A 19,181-nucleotide genomic window follows, 5' to 3' on the forward strand; every position below is an offset into this window, starting at 1 on the left:
GTTACTCACACACTAGCAGGACTTTTGTGGATTTATTGGATGATTGTTTTCTACATCAGCATGTTCGGGAGGCAACTAGAGGGAGTAATACTCTTGATTTGATTATCAGCAGTGATTCTTCATGCATTAAGAATCTGCAGATAAATGAACCACTAGGTGGCAGTGATCACAGTGTGCTGAAGTGGGATTTACTGAAAGAGGTAACTACCATTAGGGGTAAAGGGAAGGGTTATTGCTTCCGTAAAGGCGACTACGATGGACTGAGACAGTATTTAAATTCTATACAGTGGGACCAACTGATGATGTTACCAACAGCAAATTCAAAATGGGAAGCATTCAAAGAACTTATCTTGGAAGCTACTAGGCTTTACATACCAACTAAGAAATATTGTTCAAGGTTTAGGCCAAAATGGATGTCAGATGAACTAATGAGGCATATGGCAGAGAAGAAAAATGCATGGGATACTTACAAATTAACACATGACACAGAAGCCTATGATAGATACAAATTGATATGCAACCAAATTACAAAGGAGGTTAGGCAGGCGAAGGCAGATTACGAGAAATCCTTGGCAAGGGATGCAAAGAAAAACAGCAAAGAGTTCTTTACTTATGTAAACTCTAGAAGGAAGGGGATGAATCAGATTGGTCCACTTGATATTGATGGGTCAACTGTTGATGATCCTGCTCAGGTAGCTAACAAACTAAATGAATATTTTGCATCGACATTCACACATGAGGAGTTATTCAGCAAGGGGAATGCCAGAGGTGTATTCAACTCTAGCAGAAAGCTACAGAATCTTGAAATAACTGGGAGTAAAGTGGAGGAGAAACTGTTGAAGATAAACACAAGAAAGGCACCCGGGGTGGATGGGATCTATCCAGTTATATTAAAGGAGGCAGCAAAGGAAGTAAGCAAACCCTTAGCCATAATTATGAGAGCTTCCTTGGACTCAGGGGAGGTACCCATAGACTGGAAATGTGCAAATGTGACCCCAATTCACAAAGGAGGATCAAAGGCTGACACAAGTAATTATAGACCTGTGAGCTTAACTTCTGTTCCAGGAAAATTAATGGAGGCACTGGTTAAAGAAGCACTGCAGGATCATTTAGACAAGACTTCAGTTATAGCTCAGACACAGCATGGTTTTGTTAAGGGGAAGTCTTGCCTGACCAACTTGATTGGATACTATGATGCAGTCACAAAAGAACTGGATGCAGGGAATAACTTTGATATTATATACTTGGATCTTAGAAAGGCTTTTGATACTGTTGCACATGGAAGACTGCTACACAAATTGGAGCAGTGTGACATTGGAGGCAAACTGCTGCTATGGATAAAGGGGTGGTTGAGGGAGAGAAGACAGAGAGTGGTAATCAATGGACACTGCTCATCGTGGACTAATGTTATTAGTGGAGTCCCTCAGGGCTCAGTGTTGGGTCCATTATTGTTTTCTGTATTTATAAATGATATTGATGATGGTATATCAAGCTTAATGTCCAAGTTTGCAGATGATACAAAGGTTGGCAGGGTTGTCAAGGTCACTACTGACACAATGCTGCTGCAACAGGATCTGGAAAGGTTGAGCAGATGGGCTGAGAGGTGGCAAATGAAGTTTAACATTGACAAATGTAAAGTACTACACATGGGAAACAGCAACCCCAGAGCAACGTATCAACTCTGTGGTACTACACTGACAGTGGTAGAGAATGAAAGGGACTTGGGGGTGATTGTGCAGGCAGATATGAAGTTCTCTGAGCAGTGCAGACGGGCTGCAAGAGTAGCTCATGGAGTATTGTCAATGATATACAGGAATTTTTCCAGCAGGGATAAGGAGGTGATTATTCCATTGTATAAGGCAATGGTCAGGCCACACCTAGAGTACTGTATACAGGTCTGGAGGCCTCATTTCAAGAAGGATGTAGAGCTGCTGGAACGAATACAGAGAAGGGCAACAAGATTAGTGAATGGAACAAAGGGGTGCTCTTACGAAGAAAGGCTTAAATTTTGCAAATTACAGTGTCTGGAGACTAGGCACCAGCGAGGTGATCTGATAGAGGTGTATAAAGCCTTGAATGGTTTGAGCATGCTCAATGCTGATGGGATTCTTCCTCTAGCTCAGAAAAATCACCTGAGAGGGCATAAATTCAAATTGAGGAAAGACAGATGTAGGATAGACGTGCGGAAATTTGCCTTTAGCCAGCGGGTGGTTGGTTGGTGGAACAGACTGCCATCCCTTGTGGTGGAGGTTGATAGCCTAAATAAGTTTAAGGCTCAGCTGGACAGGTATTTTGAACGAACAGAGGGGTGAAGTGGAAGTGGGTTTTTTTTTTTTTTTTTTTGGCTGATGCTGCATAAGCTTGCTTTCTTGCATCAAATGCCTCTACTAATGCTAATGCTAGTTAGGTCCAAACAACTTAATAAGAAATGCTGAAACAGTGAACTACCTCGAGCTAGTAGTTCATGTGGTGTCCAACAGATGTCAAGTATCACTGTGTTTCCCTCGAAAATTTTAAATATTCTGTGGTGCACAGTTTAAGAACCGCTGTTTTATGCAATAAACATTTAATTCCATAATTATTTTCATTATCTTTTACATTATATACAGTTAAAAAGTTATTTAAAAGGTATTTTTAAAATTCTTTATGGACATTCCAGAAGGTTAAGGACCAATTATAATTTTTCCTATTGGTTATGATATTCGATTAACGCGTTTCCGTTTTGCGTGATGCACTAGCGGGACGAATTAATCGGGTGAATCGAGGCCCGCCTGTAAATAAAAATAAAATAATAAATAAAATAAATAAATATTAGAGGTTTTGAAGCAGAAGGGGAAAAAACAGCAGATTAATAAAATGCTAAAAAGGTGTACAAGAGTAAGCTGAGGGGCACAGGTTTTGAGAACAAATGGAGAAATGCCATCAGTACCTGGCACTTTCTTGGCTCAAGACTTCAAAATTCTTCTGATCCTTTTGACAGAAAACCATAGGAGGCATTGAATGGAGAATACTGGAAATGGTATGAGGTGGTTTTCCAAATTCATCAATACATGAGTTAGAAGAAAAGGATGCTAAAATGTCAGCTTTATCTTTAGCTGAGGTGGCAATAGAACCATCAGGTTTTAAAACAACAGTTGAGGCCAACAGCTTTGGCAAGAGACCCGAACAGCCAACTACAATTTGGACAAGAAGCAAGTTTTCTACTCTTGGCCTGTTACCTGGATTTTTGGATGCAAACCAATTAACATTAGTAGAGGCATACAATGCAAGAAAGCAAGCTTATGCCACATTGGCCAAAAAAAAAAAAAAAAAAAAAACCCTCCCATTTCAACCCTCCATTCGTTCCAAATGCCTGTCCAGCTCAACCTTAAATTTATTTAGGCTATTAGCTTCCACAACAAAAGATGGAAGCCTGTTCCATCAACTACCCGCTGGCTAAAGGCAAATTTCCGCACATCTATTCTACAACTATCGTAAAAAATATCTTAAGAAACTGTGCCCACTCAGGTTCTTAGTCTGAGCAAGACGAAGAATCCCATCAGTATTCAGCTTGCTCAACCCATTCAAGGCCTTATACACCTCAATCAGATCTCCTCGCAAATTGCAATTTGCAGAACTTAAGCCTTTCATGGTAAGAGCACCCCTTTGTTCCCCTCACCAACCTTGTAGCCCTTCTTTTTACTCGTTCTACCAACTCTACATCCTTCCTAAAATGAGGCCTGCAGACCTGTACACAGTATTCTAGGTGTGGCATGACCACTGCCTTGTATAACAGGATTATCACCTCCCTGTCCCTGCTAGCAAAATTCCTATATATATCATTGACATGAATCCATGACCTACCCTGCCAGCCCATCTGCACTGCTCAGCGCTCTGAGGAGTATAATGAGCAATTGTGCAAAGAAATAGAGTGGGCCAGTAAATTAGAGTGTCTTATAACAGGGGATTTTAATTTTCTGGATACTGACTGGAATTTGTGGGTTGGTCTGTTTGTTTGTTATTTGGTTTTTAGGAGCATTAGCAACTAAGGACATATTGCTCCGGGGATATACGGTGGTCATTCTCTAACCTTTCCGCATCCTCCGTATTCGGTGGTCACCGGCTCGAACCCCGGTCTAATCAAGAAGCGTGTGCTACGCACTGCTGCTCCTGCCCACCTAGCTTCAGAGGCGCCTGTGGGTTGGTCACTCACACACAAGCAAGCAAGGCTTTTGTGGATTTATTGGATGACTGTTTTCTACAGTAGCATGTTTCGGAGGCAACTAGAGGGAGTAATACTCCTGATCTGATTATCAATAATGATTCATCATGCATCAAGAATCTGCAGATAAAGTAAGCATTAGGTGGCAGTGATCACACTGTGCTGAAGTGGGATTTACTCAAAGAGGTAACTACCATCAAGGGTAAAGGGAAGGGTTTTTGCTTTCGTAATGGTGACTATGGTGGTCTGAGGCAGTATTTAAAAATTCTATATGGTGGAACCAACTGATGATGTTACCAACAGCAAATTCAAAATGGGTAGCATTCAAAGAATTAATCTTGGGAGCTACTAGACTTTTCATACCAACAAAGAAATATTGTTCAAGATTTAGGCCTAAATGGATGTCAGATGAACTAATGAGGCATATGGCAGAGAAGAAAAATGCATGGGATATTTAAAAATTAACATGTGAGACAGAAGCCTATGATAGATATAAGCTGGTCTGTAAATAAGTTACAAAGGGGGTTAGGCAGGCAAAGGCAGATTGCGAGAAATCTTTGGCAAAGGATGCAAAGAAAAACAGCAAAGAGTTCTTTACTTCTGTAAACTCTAGATGGGGATGAATCAGATTGGTCCCCCTCATATCGATGGCTCTACTGTTGATCATCCTGCTCAGGTAGCTAACAAACTAAATGAATATTTTACATCAACATTCACACATGAGGAGCTATTCAGGGAGGGGAATGCCAGAGGTGTATTCAACTCTGAAAGTAGGCTAGATAATCTTGTATTAACTGAGAGTAAAGTGGAGAAGAAACTGTTGAATATCAACACAAGAAAGGCACCTGGGGTGGATGGAATCTATCCAGTTATATTAAAGGAGGTGGCAAAGGAAGTAAGCAAACCCTTAGCCATAATTATGAGAGTTTCCCTGGACCTGAGAGCTTACCCATGAACTGGAGATGTGCAAATGTGATGCCAATCCACAAAGGAGGATCAAAGGGAGACACAGATAATTACAGACCTGTTAGTTTAACTTCTGTTCCAGGGAAATTAATGGAGGCACTGGTTAAAGAAGCATTGCAGGATCATCTAGACAAGTCTTCAGTTATAGGAGGCAAATTGCTGCTATGGATAAAGGGATGGTTGAGTGGGAGAAGACAGTGAGTGGTAATCAGTGGACACTGCTCTTCGTGGACTATTGTTATTAGTGGAGTCCCTCAGGGTTCAGTGTTGGGTCCATTATTGTTTTCTGTATTTATCAATGATAATGATATATCAGGCTTAATGTCCAAATTTGTAGACGATACAAAGGTTGGCAGGGTTGTTAATAACACTAATGACAGTACACTGCTGCAACAGGATCTGGAAAAGTTGAGCAGATTGGCTGAGCAGGTGGCAAATGAAGTTTAACATTGACAAAAAGTAAAGTACTACATATGGGAAGCAGTAATCCCAGAGTAACGTATCAACTATGTGGTACCACACTGACAGTGGTAGAGAATATATCTGGAGTATGGGGGTAATTGTGCAGGCAGATATGAAGTTTTCTGATCAGTGCAGACGGTCTGCAAGAGTAGCTCATGATATCTTGTCAATGATATTCAGCAATTTTGTGCAGGCAGATATGAAGTTCTCTGAGCACTGCAGATGGGCTGCAAGAGTAGCTCATGGTGTATTGTCAATGATATATAGGAATTTTTCTAGCAGGGATAAGGAGGTGATTATTCCCTTGTATATGGCAATGGTCAGGCCACACCTAGAGTACTGTATACAGATCTGGAGGCCTCATTTCAAGAAGGATGTAGAGCTGCTGGAACGAATACAGAGAAGGGCAACAAGATTAGTGAATGGAACAAAGGGGTGCTCTTACGAAGAAAGGCTTAAATTTTGCAAATTACAGTGTCTGGAGACTAGGCACCAGCGAGGTGATCTGATAGAGGTGTATAAAGCCTTGAATGGTTTGAGCATGCTCAATGCTGATGGGATTCTTCCTCTCGCTCAGAATAATCACCTGAGAGGGCATAAATTCAAATTGAGGAAAGACAGATGTAGGATAGACATGAAGAAATTTGCCTTTAGCCAGCGGGTGGTTGGTTGGTGGAACAGACTTCCATCCCTTGTCGTGTAAGTTGATGGCCTAAATAAGTTTAAATAAGAACAAACAGAGGGGTTAAGTGGAAGTGGGTTTTTTTTTTTTTTTTTTTTTTTGGCTGATGCTGCATAAGCTTGCTGTCTTGCATCAAATGCCTCTACTAATGCTAATGCTAATTTTTCTAGCAGGGAAAAGGAGGTGATTATCCCCTTGTATAAGGCAATGGTCAGACCACATCTTGAGTACTGTATACAGGTCTGGAGGCCTCATTTTAAGAAGGATGTACAGCTGTTGAAATGAGTACAGAGAAGGGCAACAAGATTTGTGAATGGAACAAAGGGTTGCTCTTACAAAGAAAGGCTTAAGTTTTGCAAATTACAGTGTCTGGAGACTAGGCACCTGCGAGGTGATCTGATTGAGGTGTATAAAGCCTTGAATGGTTTGAGCATGCTCAATGCTGACGGGATTCTTTCTCTTGCTGAGAATAATTGCCCAAGAGGGCATAAGTTCAAATTGATGAAAGACAGTTGTAGGATAGGCGTGCAGAAGTTTGCCTTTAGCCAGCGGATGCTTGATTGCTGGAACAAACTTCCATCTGTCGTTGTACAAGTTGATAGCTTAAATAGATTCAAGGCAGAACTTGACAAACATTTGGAGCGAGTGGATGGGTGAAATAAGGGTTTTTTTTTTACATGATACGTACAAGTGAGAACAGAGTAACAAGTTACAAAGCTTAAAAATTAGGAATGAAGAGCAGATTCTGAAAATTAATTTTTTATATGATTGAAGCACTGACAGAAAAGCCCAATAAACAGGAGACTGCTAATTGTTTTTGTTTTATGGTTGTGACCTCCAGAAATCCGACCGAACCACATGGTATGGTCAGAGACAATGGTAGGGTAATCTCGAGTGCCACAGTCTCCTGCCCCGATTAAACGGCATGTTCTACCAATTAAACAAAGTTTAATTGGTAGAACATGAACCCAATTTCTCGACTAGGTTCTGTTCTTTAAGATTTGTCCCAAATAAACAGCTGCCCAGATTAACCAGTGGCCCAAATAACCAGAATCCATTGTATATGATATCGAAATTATTTTTAGCATTCAGTTCCTTTGCGAACACATCATAGTAAGCAATCAAATTGGTCAGACAAGACCTCCCTTTGACAAATTTATGCTGTCTTAACTATTACTGCAGTCTTGTCTAGATGATCCTGCAATGCTTCTTTAACCGGTGATTCCATTATTTTCCCCAGAACACAAGTTAAACTAACAGGTCTGTAGTTACTTGTGTCACCTTCTGAACCTCCTTTGTGAATTGGCGATACATTTGCGCACCTCCAGTCCATGTGGAACTCCCCTGAGTCCAAGGAAGCTCTCATAATTATAGCTAAGGGTTTGCTTACTTCCTTTACTGTCTCCTTTAATATAATTGGATAGATTTCATCTACCCCAGATGCCTTCCTTATGTTTAACTTCAACAATTTCTCCTCCACTTTGCTCTCAGAATTTGATAAACTTCTGGCACCTCCCTCATTCAATAACTCCTCATGTGTAAATATAGATGCAAATTACTCGTTCAGTTTATCAGCTGCCTGAGCATAATCAATAATCAATCTATGTTAAGTGGTCCAATCTGATTCAACTCTTTCCTTCTAGAGTTTACATAAGTAAAGAACTCCTTGCTGTTTTTCTTTGCAACCTTTGCCAAAGATTTCTCATCATCTGCCTTCACCTGCCTAACCTCCTTTGTGACTTGATTACAGACTAGTTTATACCTGCCATAGGCTTCTGTATCGCCTGATACTTTATATGCATCCCATACATTCTTCTTCTCTGCCACTAGCCTCATTAATTCATCTGACATCCATTTAGGCCTAAATCTTGAACAGTATTTCTTAGTTGGAATGAAAAGCATAGTAGCCTCCAAAATTAAGTCCCTGAAGGCTGTTGGTAACATCATCAGTTGATCCCACTGTACAGAATTTAAAAACTGTCTGAGACCTCTGTAGTCACCTTTAAGAAGGCTTTTGCCTTCTTAAAGGTGACTACAGAGGTCACCTACAGAATCTTTAAATAATTCTGATATCAATACATTGTGTTCACTGTCGCCCAGTGGTTCCTTTATCTGCAGATTCTTATTGCATGAAGAATCACTACTGATAATCAGACCAAGAGTATTACTCCCTCTGGTTGCCTCTCGAACATGTTGCTGTAGAAAACAGTCATCCATTAAATCCACAAAAGTCTTGCTAGTGTGCAAGTGACCAACCCACAAGTTCCAGTCAATATCTTAAAAGTTAAAATCTCCCATTATAAGACATTCTGATTTACTGGCCCACTATTTCTCTGCACAATTGCTCATTATACTCATGAGATTCATTAGGCTTATAACACACACCTACTCTCATTGTTCCTTTCCCAGTGCTTATTTCACACCAAACAGACCCAACACTGCATTGTCCACCAACATCAATTGGATGCACTTCCTTAGATTTTATGTGTTTCTTAACTAACAGCATAACCCCTCCTCCCTTCCTATCCTGTCTATCCTTCCTATACACATTGTATTCCACAAATTCCAACTCTGCACTGCTCATATCTGTGTGACACCACATCTCTGATATCCCAACAATATCTGCCTTTGATGTCTTGACTAGCACTTCAAGCTCATCAAATTTATTAACTATACTACTAGCATTGGTTTACATGCAAGTATACATGCACCTGTTTCTACCCTTAGTTACCCTAACACAGCCCATATATTTATTTGTTCCACTATGGCTACCAATAGTCCTGGAAATCTCCATTGGTTGCTTTCCATGCTGCTGCCCATTCTAATAGAAGCAGTGCAAGAATCATTTTTGCTTCTCCCTGGGTACACCGTTAACCTTTTAGTCTGTGTATCTCACCCACGCTAGCAGTTTCCCGACTCACCTCACACTGCCTCGATAGCATCAGCAAATATTCTTGCACCCTTTCTATTTAAGTGTATCCCATCCCAGTAGAAGCAGTCTCTCCTGTCAACAAGCACAGACCATGCTGAAAAAAATTCTACCCCTTGACCCTTACACAATCTCTCCAGGGCCAAATTGATTGACAAGGCTCTCTTCATATACTCCCTCCTATCGTGTCTGGGCAGAATTGCAGACACTTTCACATTCAACCCTAACTCGCGAGTTTTTTTTTTAACATTGACCTGTACTTGTTGAGTAAATCTGCAGACCTCTTACTCTTAATGTCCAACGTGTACAACAATATCACCTTTTGAGCCCTGAAAAGATATCTGCTCTACAATGTCATCAACTTTTGCCCCTGGCAGACATACCCTGGTCCTGTTACACCTATCCTTCTTACATAGTACATCCTCCATCTCCCTGTCAATAGAATCACCAACAATAACTAGTTGTTATTGTTGTTGTTATTTGGTTTTTAGGAGCATTAGCAACTAAGGCCATATTGCTCCGGGATATGCGGTGGTCATTCCCTGACCTTTCCGCATCCTCCATATTTGGTGGCGACGGGCTCGAACCCCGGTGTAATCAAGAAGCATGTGCTACGCACTGCTGCTCCTTCCCACCTGGCTACGGAGGCGCCGCAATAACTAGTTCCTTTGGGACCAGTGCATTCTGCCTTGGCGATTGCCTGTGTTGCCTGATGCACAGGAGTGAGCTCTGTCATTGAGCTGTGCAACTGAGAGCCTGATGGACCCCTCAATTTCTTTGAGGGCATTTACCCTACACCTCAAGCTCTCATAGACGCTCATCAGAATGCTGAGTTGGCACCTAATTTCTTGACACTTCAGACACCTAGCACACAAAAAGGCATCCTCCTTGGCTAGATCATATCCTGTTTTAGAAAGGTCAGCAAACATTTCACATTTTGCACATTTTTTTGAGACTGTGATGCATTGGAGAATCGCCCCCTTTGTTTCTCCCTCGAGCCACAGCATTCTCGCTAGTCTGTGATCTTTGCTTCGCAGCTCTAGTCTGGGTCATGATTTCCATTTAAATACAATTTAATTAACAATGAAATTTAATAAGATTAATATTTTTGATTAATTGATAACACTAAATAAGCTAACAGATTCCTAATACAGTGCTTCATATTACGCTATCTAGTTTAACTTTATACCTTATGCTATCAGTTCAAGATATATATACATTAAGCTATTTCTTATCAACTACAATATGGCGGCTAGTTCAACAATATTGGCGCCAACACCAGGAGTCGTAACTTCCGAAAATCGCTGGTTAAATTCAAAATAAGCTAACGAACGCTAATTAATTTTGCCCAACATTTTGGACTTCTAGCGCTCCCCGCGACGCGTATGCGATTTTTTTTTTTTTTTTTTTAGGTCCTAGCCACTGAAATCTTAGGAAATTAGGTGGCAGGACCTGCCAGAGTGAACTATATACTAGTGAGTACCTGGTCTGCCTCCACGGGGCTAAAGTGGGACAACGTCGGGCCTCAGTAGGGGTCTGGCAGCTAAATGACCAGATGAACAACGGTACAAGGCATCAAATATATACAAAGTCCATACACTTAAATCTCTGGCTTTTCCAGTCAACTGGTTCACCCACAATGTAAACTAAGCGGAGATGGGGGAAACCCCTGGTGCCGCTTGACCCTAAATACACTTTACTAAACCTATTTAATATCTCCATAAAACACAATGTACTATGTTAAATAATGAAGAATAAGTTAAAAATTAAAAAATACTTATCCCTTTAGACCAGACAAAAATCCACCGTCTGTACTGTTCTCAATTGCAATACACAACCGTCCGTACACAATCCACTATTGAAATTTAAGAATCCACTATTGGAAGATAAGAATTTTGTGTATTGCAATACACAACATTCTTATCTTGAATGGCCTTAGTATATTTACTGGCAAACAAAGGTTTAAAAATGGATGAGATTTTAAGGTGCAGTGTGAACAGATTTCATCCCTACAAGGATAAATTCACTGACACATTCTGAGCAAATGCTGATATCAGAAGATTTGAAAAAGTAATCCAAGGAAAAGGAGAAAACAAAAGAAAATTAGAAAAGAATAAATCTTGCATATCATCACATTTTGCATTCTTATAATGTCAAACAACGCAAGGTTGGGAATGGCCACGAAAGAAAGGTTCCACTGGTAGAGAGACCATCGCCAAGCTGTGATTGGAGGTAGCTACACAACCTTCTTCTTCAAGAGGAGAATTTCCATTTACAATGGGTTTCCTCAGCTTACAAGTTATTTTTTGGTAGGAATTTTTCCCACCATATAGTGCAATTCAAAGGTCTTTCTCTTCTTCTTCCTGGAGGTATCCATTCCAAAAAGGGATCATACAGCAAATAATGTGAACAACTGAGGTGAACAGTAGTTGAATCAACTGATAATTGGGATTCTGTGAGAAAAAGTATAGGGGTTTGTGAAAATGAAAATCATTGAAATTGGAACTGAGACCACGTATATTTGTGATATGAACAAGTATTTGGGATGGTTAGATCTTTTTGCAAATGAGTTTATTATATTTATTTGACTGTTCATAACGGATTCAGTAGAAAGAAAACGTAGGGAGGACACAATGTATGAAGTTTTTGGATATGGCATAGACAACAGGAATATACTCAGCTCCTTGACAATGCACCCCACCCTGCATACACACTACTCAGACTCCCTCTATTCACTATCTTGCACAGCAGGGGCAAAAGTGTAAAGTGTTCATTGTCTAATGGCCCAAGGGGTTTCCCCCATCTCCGTGTTGTGTACTCTGTTTGTGAAACACAGAACACTGTGAAGGCCAGAGATTTTAAAAAGTGTAAGGTACATGTTTATGTTGTGTAGTGTCATGTTGTTTTGTTCCTCTGACCTTTTAGCCGTTGGGCCCCTAGTGGGACCCCCCGTTGCCCACACTTAACCCCGAGGAGGCAGGTCAGGCATAGAGGGATCGCATTAGAAGTAATTACTCTGGCAGGCCCTGCCACCTAATTTCCTAAGATTTCAGTGGCAAGGGCCTAAAAAAAAAAAATAAAATAAAATAAATAAATAAATAAAAAATAAAAAAAATAAAAATAAAATAAATAAATAAATAAATAAAAAAAATTAAAAAAAACACCCTATCTGATCTGGAGCCACCTGAAGAGTTCCCAATATGTTCAAGTCCAGCAGACCAACTAGCTGCCGATATGCAAGCACCATTTTAGAGCTGTACCCTCAAAATGTAAGAAAGATTGGATCTCATCACGATGGCCATCATAACCTCAAGACATCAATCATACTATATCCATCATCAGACATCAATCATTTTCCAGACCTTTGCTCTGAGAAATAAACCACCTAGTGCTGCCTAACAGTGTCAACGTTCCTCCATTTAGTGAGGATGCCACACGACCCCTACATTTTTTTTTTGCATTAGCAAAGGCATATGATGCAAGAAAGCAAGGACTTCCTAATTCATTTCACAAATATACGTGGTCTCAATTCTAATCTCAACGATGTCCATTTCCACTTGCAGTCTGCCAAACCCCATGTACTTTTTCTGACAGAATCTCAGTTATCTGTTGATTCAACTACTGCTCACCTCAGATGCCCAAATTATTCGCTGTATGATTCCTTTCGCCTCAAAGGTGGTACTTGTGCATATATGTGTTCTGATATTCCCTGTCAGAGACTTAACAATTTGGAATCTCCTCTCTTTGATCTTCTCTGGCTTAAAATCTCTCTACCTCATTGTGTCAAATTCATCTGTTGTCTCTACCGTTTTCCCAACTCCACTAATCACTTGGAGCTCTTTGACTTTGAGCCCATCCAATTATCGTCCCATTGCAATTCCTTCTACTGCTCAATCAGCTTCAATTATTCGAAAATTTGCTACCAATTCCTTAAATGCCGATCTTCAGGTAATTCTCCAATGGGGCAAAGATAACTTAGTTGATTTCAACCCTTCTAAAACTTATATCTCGCAAAAAGGATTCTTCTGCTCCTATGCTTATCTTTAGTGACACTCCGATTTCTACACAAAATGATATATCTCTTTTGGGATTACTCTGCCTTCTAATCTCTCTTGGCACAAGCACATTACAAATATTGCTTCCTCTGCATCTAAAAATCTTGGTTTTCTCTTTCGCTCTCGGCGTTACTTTTCTTCCAGACAGCTGCTCACTCTGTATAAATCACAAATCCGACCTGCCATGGAATATTGTTCCCACATCTGGGGGTGGTGCCCCCAAAACCTCTCTCAGGCTTCTTGATTCCATTCAGAAGAGGGCAGTTAGGTTAACTAATGATTGATCTCTAACAGAGTCTCTCCCCTCGCTTTCTCATAGACGTACTGTTTCTGCTGCATGCCTATTCTACAGATACTTCCATGGGCACTGTTCTTCTGAATTGGCTTCTATAATTCCCGCTCTCTCTTTCAAAACAGTCCGAACACGTGCCGCCACCAGCCAACATTCATTTACTGTCCAACTTCAAACCCACAGAACCAACTTTTCATCTTCCTCATTTATTCATTCAACTGCCGTTTTCTGGAACAACCTTCCTTCATACGTATTTCCTGAAAATTACAATCTACAGAAGTTCAAGTCCAATGTCAACAAATTAGCATTAGTAGAGGCATTTGATGCAAGAAAGCAAGCTTATGCAGCATCAGCCAAAAAAAAACCCACTTCACCCCTCTGTTCGTTCAAAATACCTGTCCAGCTGAGCCTTAAACTTATTTAGGCTATCAACCTCCACTACAAGGGATGGAAGTCTGTTCCACCAAACAACCACCCGCTGGCTAAAGGCAAATTTCCGTACGTCTATCCTACATCTGTCTTTCCTCAATTTGAATTTATGCCCTCTCAGGTGATTATTCTGAGCTAGAGGAAGAATCCCATCAGCATTGAGCATGCTCAAACCATTCAAGGCTTTATACACCTCTATCAGATCACCTCGCTGGTGCCTAGTCTCCAGACACTGTAATTTGCAAAACTTAAGCCTTTCTTTGTAAGAGCAACCCTTTGTTCCATTCACAAATCTTGTTGCCCTTCTCTGTACTCATTTCAACAGCTGTACATCCTTCTTAAAATGAGGCCTCCAGACCTGTATACACAGTACTCAAGATGTGGTCTGACCATTGCCTTATACAAGGGGATAATCACCTCCTTTTCCCTGCTAGAAAAATTAGCATTAGTAGAGGCATTTGATGCAACACAGCAAGCTTATGCAGCATCAGCCAAAAAAAAAAAAAAAAACCCCACTTCCACTTAACCCCTCTGTTTGTTCTTATTTAAACTTATTTAGGCCATCAACTTCCACGACAAGGGATGGAAGTCTGTTCCACCAACCAACCACCCGCTGGCTAAAGGCAAATTTCCGCACGTCTATCCTACATCTGTCTTTCCTCAATTTGAATTTATGCCCTCTCAGGTGATTATTCTGAGCGAGAGGAAGAATCCCATCAGCATTGAGCATGCTCAAACCATTCAAGGCTTTATACACCTCTATCAGATCACCTCGCTGGTGCCTAGTCTCCAGACACTGTAATTTGCAAAACTTAAGCCTTTCTTCGTAAGAGCACCCCTTTGTTCCATTCACTAATCTTGTTGCCCTTCTCTGTACTCATTCCAGCAGCTCTACATCCTTCTTGAAATGAGGCCTCCAGACCTGTATACAGTACTCTAGGTGTGGCCTCACCATTGCCTTATACAAGGGAATAATCACCTCCTTATCCCTGCTGGAAAAATTCCTGTATATCATTGACAATACTCCATGAGCTACTCTTGCAGCCCATCTGCACTGCTCAGAGAACTTCATATCTGCCTGCACAACCACCCCCAAGTCCCTTTCATTCTCTACCACTGTCAGTGTAGTACCACAGAGTTGATACGTTGCTCTGGGGTTGCTGTTTCCCATGTGTAGTACTTTACATTTGTCAATGTTAAACTTCATTTGCCACCTCTCAGCTCATCTGCTCAACCTTTCCAGATCCTGTTGCAGCAGCACAGTGTCAGTAGTGTCCTTGACAACCATGCCAACCTTTGTATCGTCTGCAAACTTGGACATTAAGCTTGATATACCATCATCAATATCATTTATAAATACAGAAAACAATAATGGACCCAACACTGAGCCCTGAGGGACTCCACTAATAACATTAGTCCACGATGAAATATCTTCTTTAGTCTTCTCAACCTCCAACGCAAGCACGGTACTAAGTACTATAGGTTCTAATACCTCTCGTGTTTGGGGTTCACATAAAAAAAAAAAAAAAAAGCAAGCTTATATAGCATCAGCCAAAAAAAAAAAAACACTTCTTTTCACCCATTCACTGACTCCAAGCATTTTCTAGTTCTGCCTTGAAATATGCAAACTACAAATATGCAAAATTTATTTTATTTTTTTAAAATTATTAAGAATTTTCACAGAACACTAATGTTTCATGTAACACAGTTTTGGAAATGCTGACACGGAGAATGACCTAAGAAAACTTAAGGTGAAATGAGACGAACAATGGCCAGGGAAAGAGACAGCTGGTGGAAAATCATTGAGGCCAAGGTTCTACAAGTACATAGTGCCGTGGAGTTAGTAAGTAAATATATTTTTCAAATTTAAGTAAAATTAATAAACTTACTGTTTCGTTAAAACTAATTAGTATTCATGATTTTAATGATTACAAAAAAAATTAAAATACTTGTTTAATCTTAGTAAAATGATCCTAGCAAACGATCAAGATCAGCAAAATACATGCACAATTAAAAACATGCAATTATTTATTATTTTTTTTTTTTCAAATATCAAAGTTAAAGGTCAAGGATGTCAGAGTAGGCAATTTTGTTTTTTAATGAAGCAGCATAAAAAAAAAAAAAAAAAAACTTAGAAAATCAGAGATAAAGATTGCAATTTCTAGTTGAATTAGCCATATGATATAAGGAATCCCAATTCTTTTGTTGCATCAGCCAAAAAAATTATAAATAATAAAATCTGAAAATTTCATGCATGCTGAGATTTCATTTAAATGATCCCCTCCCCTTCGTAGATTGCCTATCCACAAGAATATAACTATTAATTCTTACCATCCCCTACCCCGGTGAATTGGAGGCATTCGGAAAGGTATTTTCGCCACTGCTCTACCACATCACTTATTTATGTAACCTGGATTTCTTGCATTTTTCTCTTCATATATTCGTCCTACTATTTGTGGTATGAGGTACAATTTTACTTTTCGTTACATATAAGATAGAAACGACGTTATTCACAACGCCAGTAATAAATTTACAATTCTCTCAACAAACCCGTTTCAGAAGTATTTCAATAAGTTATAAACATGCTATAGAAATACACTTAATAACAATAATAACAAATTAAAGTTATTATTGTGAATTAAAGTCCATTCGGACAACTTGATAGATCTCATTTGGTAAAGCTATCCCAATCACGCACTCCCAAGTTTTTTTTTTTTTTTTTTTTTTTCTTTTTGGCCTTTTCAACACTGCAGACAATACGAAAGCAGATCTCTGTGTTAATTAAGTAACCATTTCAATTACCAACAACGGATAAATAAGACTGATACACACAATCGATTCATGTCCTGGGAAGTTAGTACACGGCAGACAACACAAAAATTTTCATAAGGAAATGCGCATAGCGTATGAGACAACCAAACGGAACCGCTAAGCCTAATAATCATAAGGAGGGGAAATAATAGTAACATCAAAATAAACTTGCGTACTCAAAAAACAATACAAATCTGTGCGTCCAGTTAAGCGCCACTACATTTAAAAATGCAACAATTCCATCATATTAAGTCCGATTTCGGTAAAAAAGTTTCTCCGTATGGTTAACCCATTCCACGCCATACCTACACATATACACTTACCAGACGCCATCTTGACAATACGGAAGTCCTGTTAACCGCTAATTCCCGAATTAAAAAGGAGATGGATGCGAAGGGCTGCTTTTTTTGCTGTCCGTGAGAGGGAGATCGAATTTGACATTTATCCGCTAGAGGGACGAAGGAAGTTAAAACATCCATGATCTTGAAGAATCTATGAAAGTCTTCAGTCATCTGTTTTCTACAGATGATTTTAATAATTAAAATCATATAAAATCATTTTAGATTATGTAGAAATAAATACTATTGCGCAATAAATTAGCATGATTAAATAAAACTTCCAGAATCGCATTCTGCAATCATATTTTTGGCTGTGATAGCCAAATCTTCTGCTAACACCTTCGCGATCGTGCGACTGTTAGTAATACTGGGTATAATCTCCGTGAACAAGCACACGGTGGGTAACCACCCAGCTGTGCATCAACGTAAGCAGGAGTCGAGCTGTGGCGCACACAATACATGGAGGAATCCCGCCATGTGTTGTTACCAGGCAGTACTAGGTGGTACTGCCTGGTAACAACAGTTTGAGAGTTATCTACCACCTAGATATTACCACACAGTACTAGGTGGTAGATGACTCTCATTAACCGGTGTAATACCACCACTTTGCTTATTGGAGGCTTGAAGTGGTAGACCTGATGCATTGCAGGATCATCTAGACAAGACTGCAGCAATAATTCAAACACAGCATGGGTTTGTTAAGGGAAAGTCTTATCTGACAAATTTGATTGGTTATTATGATGTGGTCACAAAGGAACTGGATGCAAAAAATAATTTTGATATCATATACTTGGATTTCAGGAAAGCTTTTGACACTGTTGCGCATGGAAGACTACTGTACAAATTAGAGCAGTATGGTATTAAGGGTAAGTTGCTACAATGGATAAAAGGATGGTTAAGTGGGAGAAGACAGAGGGTGGTAATCAATGGGTGCTGCTCTTCGTGGACTAATGTTATTAGTTGAGTCCCACAGGGTTCGGTGTTGGGTCCACTGTAGTTTTGTGTATTTATCAATATGATGAAGGTATATCAGGCTTAATGTCGAAGTTTGCAGATGACACAAAGGTTGGCAGGGTTGTTAATGACAGTAATGGCAGTGTGCTACTGCAACAGGATCTAGATAATTTGGGCAGATGGGCTAAGAAGTGGCAACTGAAGTTCAACCTTGACAAATGCTAAGTACTGCATATGGGTAGAAGTAACCCCAGAGAAACGTACCAACTGTGTGGTACTACACTTAAGGTGGTAGAAAATGAAAAAGACCTGGGAGTAATTGTGCAGTCAGATATGAAGTTTTCTGAGCAATGCAGACAGGCTGCTAGGGCATGTCATGGGGTTTTGTCAATGATATATAGGAATTTTGCTAGCAGGGAAAAGGAGGTGATTGTCCCTCTGTATAAGGCAATGGTCAGGCCACGCCTTGAGTACTGCGTACAGGTCTGGAGGCCTCATTTTAGGAAGGATGTAGATTTGCTTGAGCGTGTACAGAGAAGAGCAACACGATTGGTGAGGGGAATAAAGGGATTCTCTTACGAAGAGAGGCTTAAGTTCTGCAAATTGCAGTGGCTGGAGACTAGGCACCTGCGCGGTGATCTGATTGAGGTCTATAAGGCCTTGAATGGGTTGAGCACGCTGAATTCTGATGGGATCCTTCCACTTGTTCAGATTACGAACCTACGGGGACATAAGTTCAAATTAAGAAAGGATAGATGTAGAATAGATGTGCGGAAATTTGCCTTTAGCCAGCGGGTGGTTAATTGCTGGAACAAACTTCCATCTGTCGTTGTGGAAGTTGATAGGTTAAATAAATTTAAGGAGGAACTGGACAGGCATTTGGAGGGAATGGTGTGATTTTTTTTTTTTTTTTTTTTTGGCTGATGCTGCATAAGCTCCTACACTTGCTTTCTTGCATCATGTGCCACTACTACTACTACTACTACTACCACATGTTTAATCTCCAGAGCTAAGTTCCGGTAGACCCTTCCCCATCTCTTCCATCGTGCAGTTTGTTGATGA

The 19,181-nt window shown here is 40.1% G+C and overlaps 1 protein-coding gene across 2 annotated transcripts in view; it reads right to left on the minus strand.

The window, feature by feature from the left end:
* The window catches only part of LOC150075728 (eukaryotic translation initiation factor 4B-like), a 178,061-nt gene extending 160,871 nt beyond the window's left edge, over nucleotides 1-17,190 (minus strand). Inside the window, exon 1 of one of the 2 annotated variants that reach the window (XM_090388176.1) lies at nucleotides 17,151-17,190. In XM_090388176.1, the coding sequence (XP_090244302.1) occupies nucleotides 17,151-17,160 (10 nt within the window). In that variant the 5' untranslated portion in view covers nucleotides 17,161-17,190. Of the gene's footprint in view, nucleotides 1-17,136 lie in introns of both variants that reach the window. The other variant, XM_090388177.1, reaches the window with a different exon arrangement.
* Nucleotides 17,191-19,181: the final 1,991 nt, after the last annotated feature.

Source organism: Mastigoproctus giganteus, chromosome 13 (assembly GCF_048544385.1).
Source record: "Mastigoproctus giganteus isolate SK-2022 chromosome 13, ASM4854438v1, whole genome shotgun sequence".
Classification (NCBI taxonomy): domain Eukaryota; kingdom Metazoa; phylum Arthropoda; class Arachnida; order Uropygi; family Thelyphonidae; genus Mastigoproctus; species Mastigoproctus giganteus.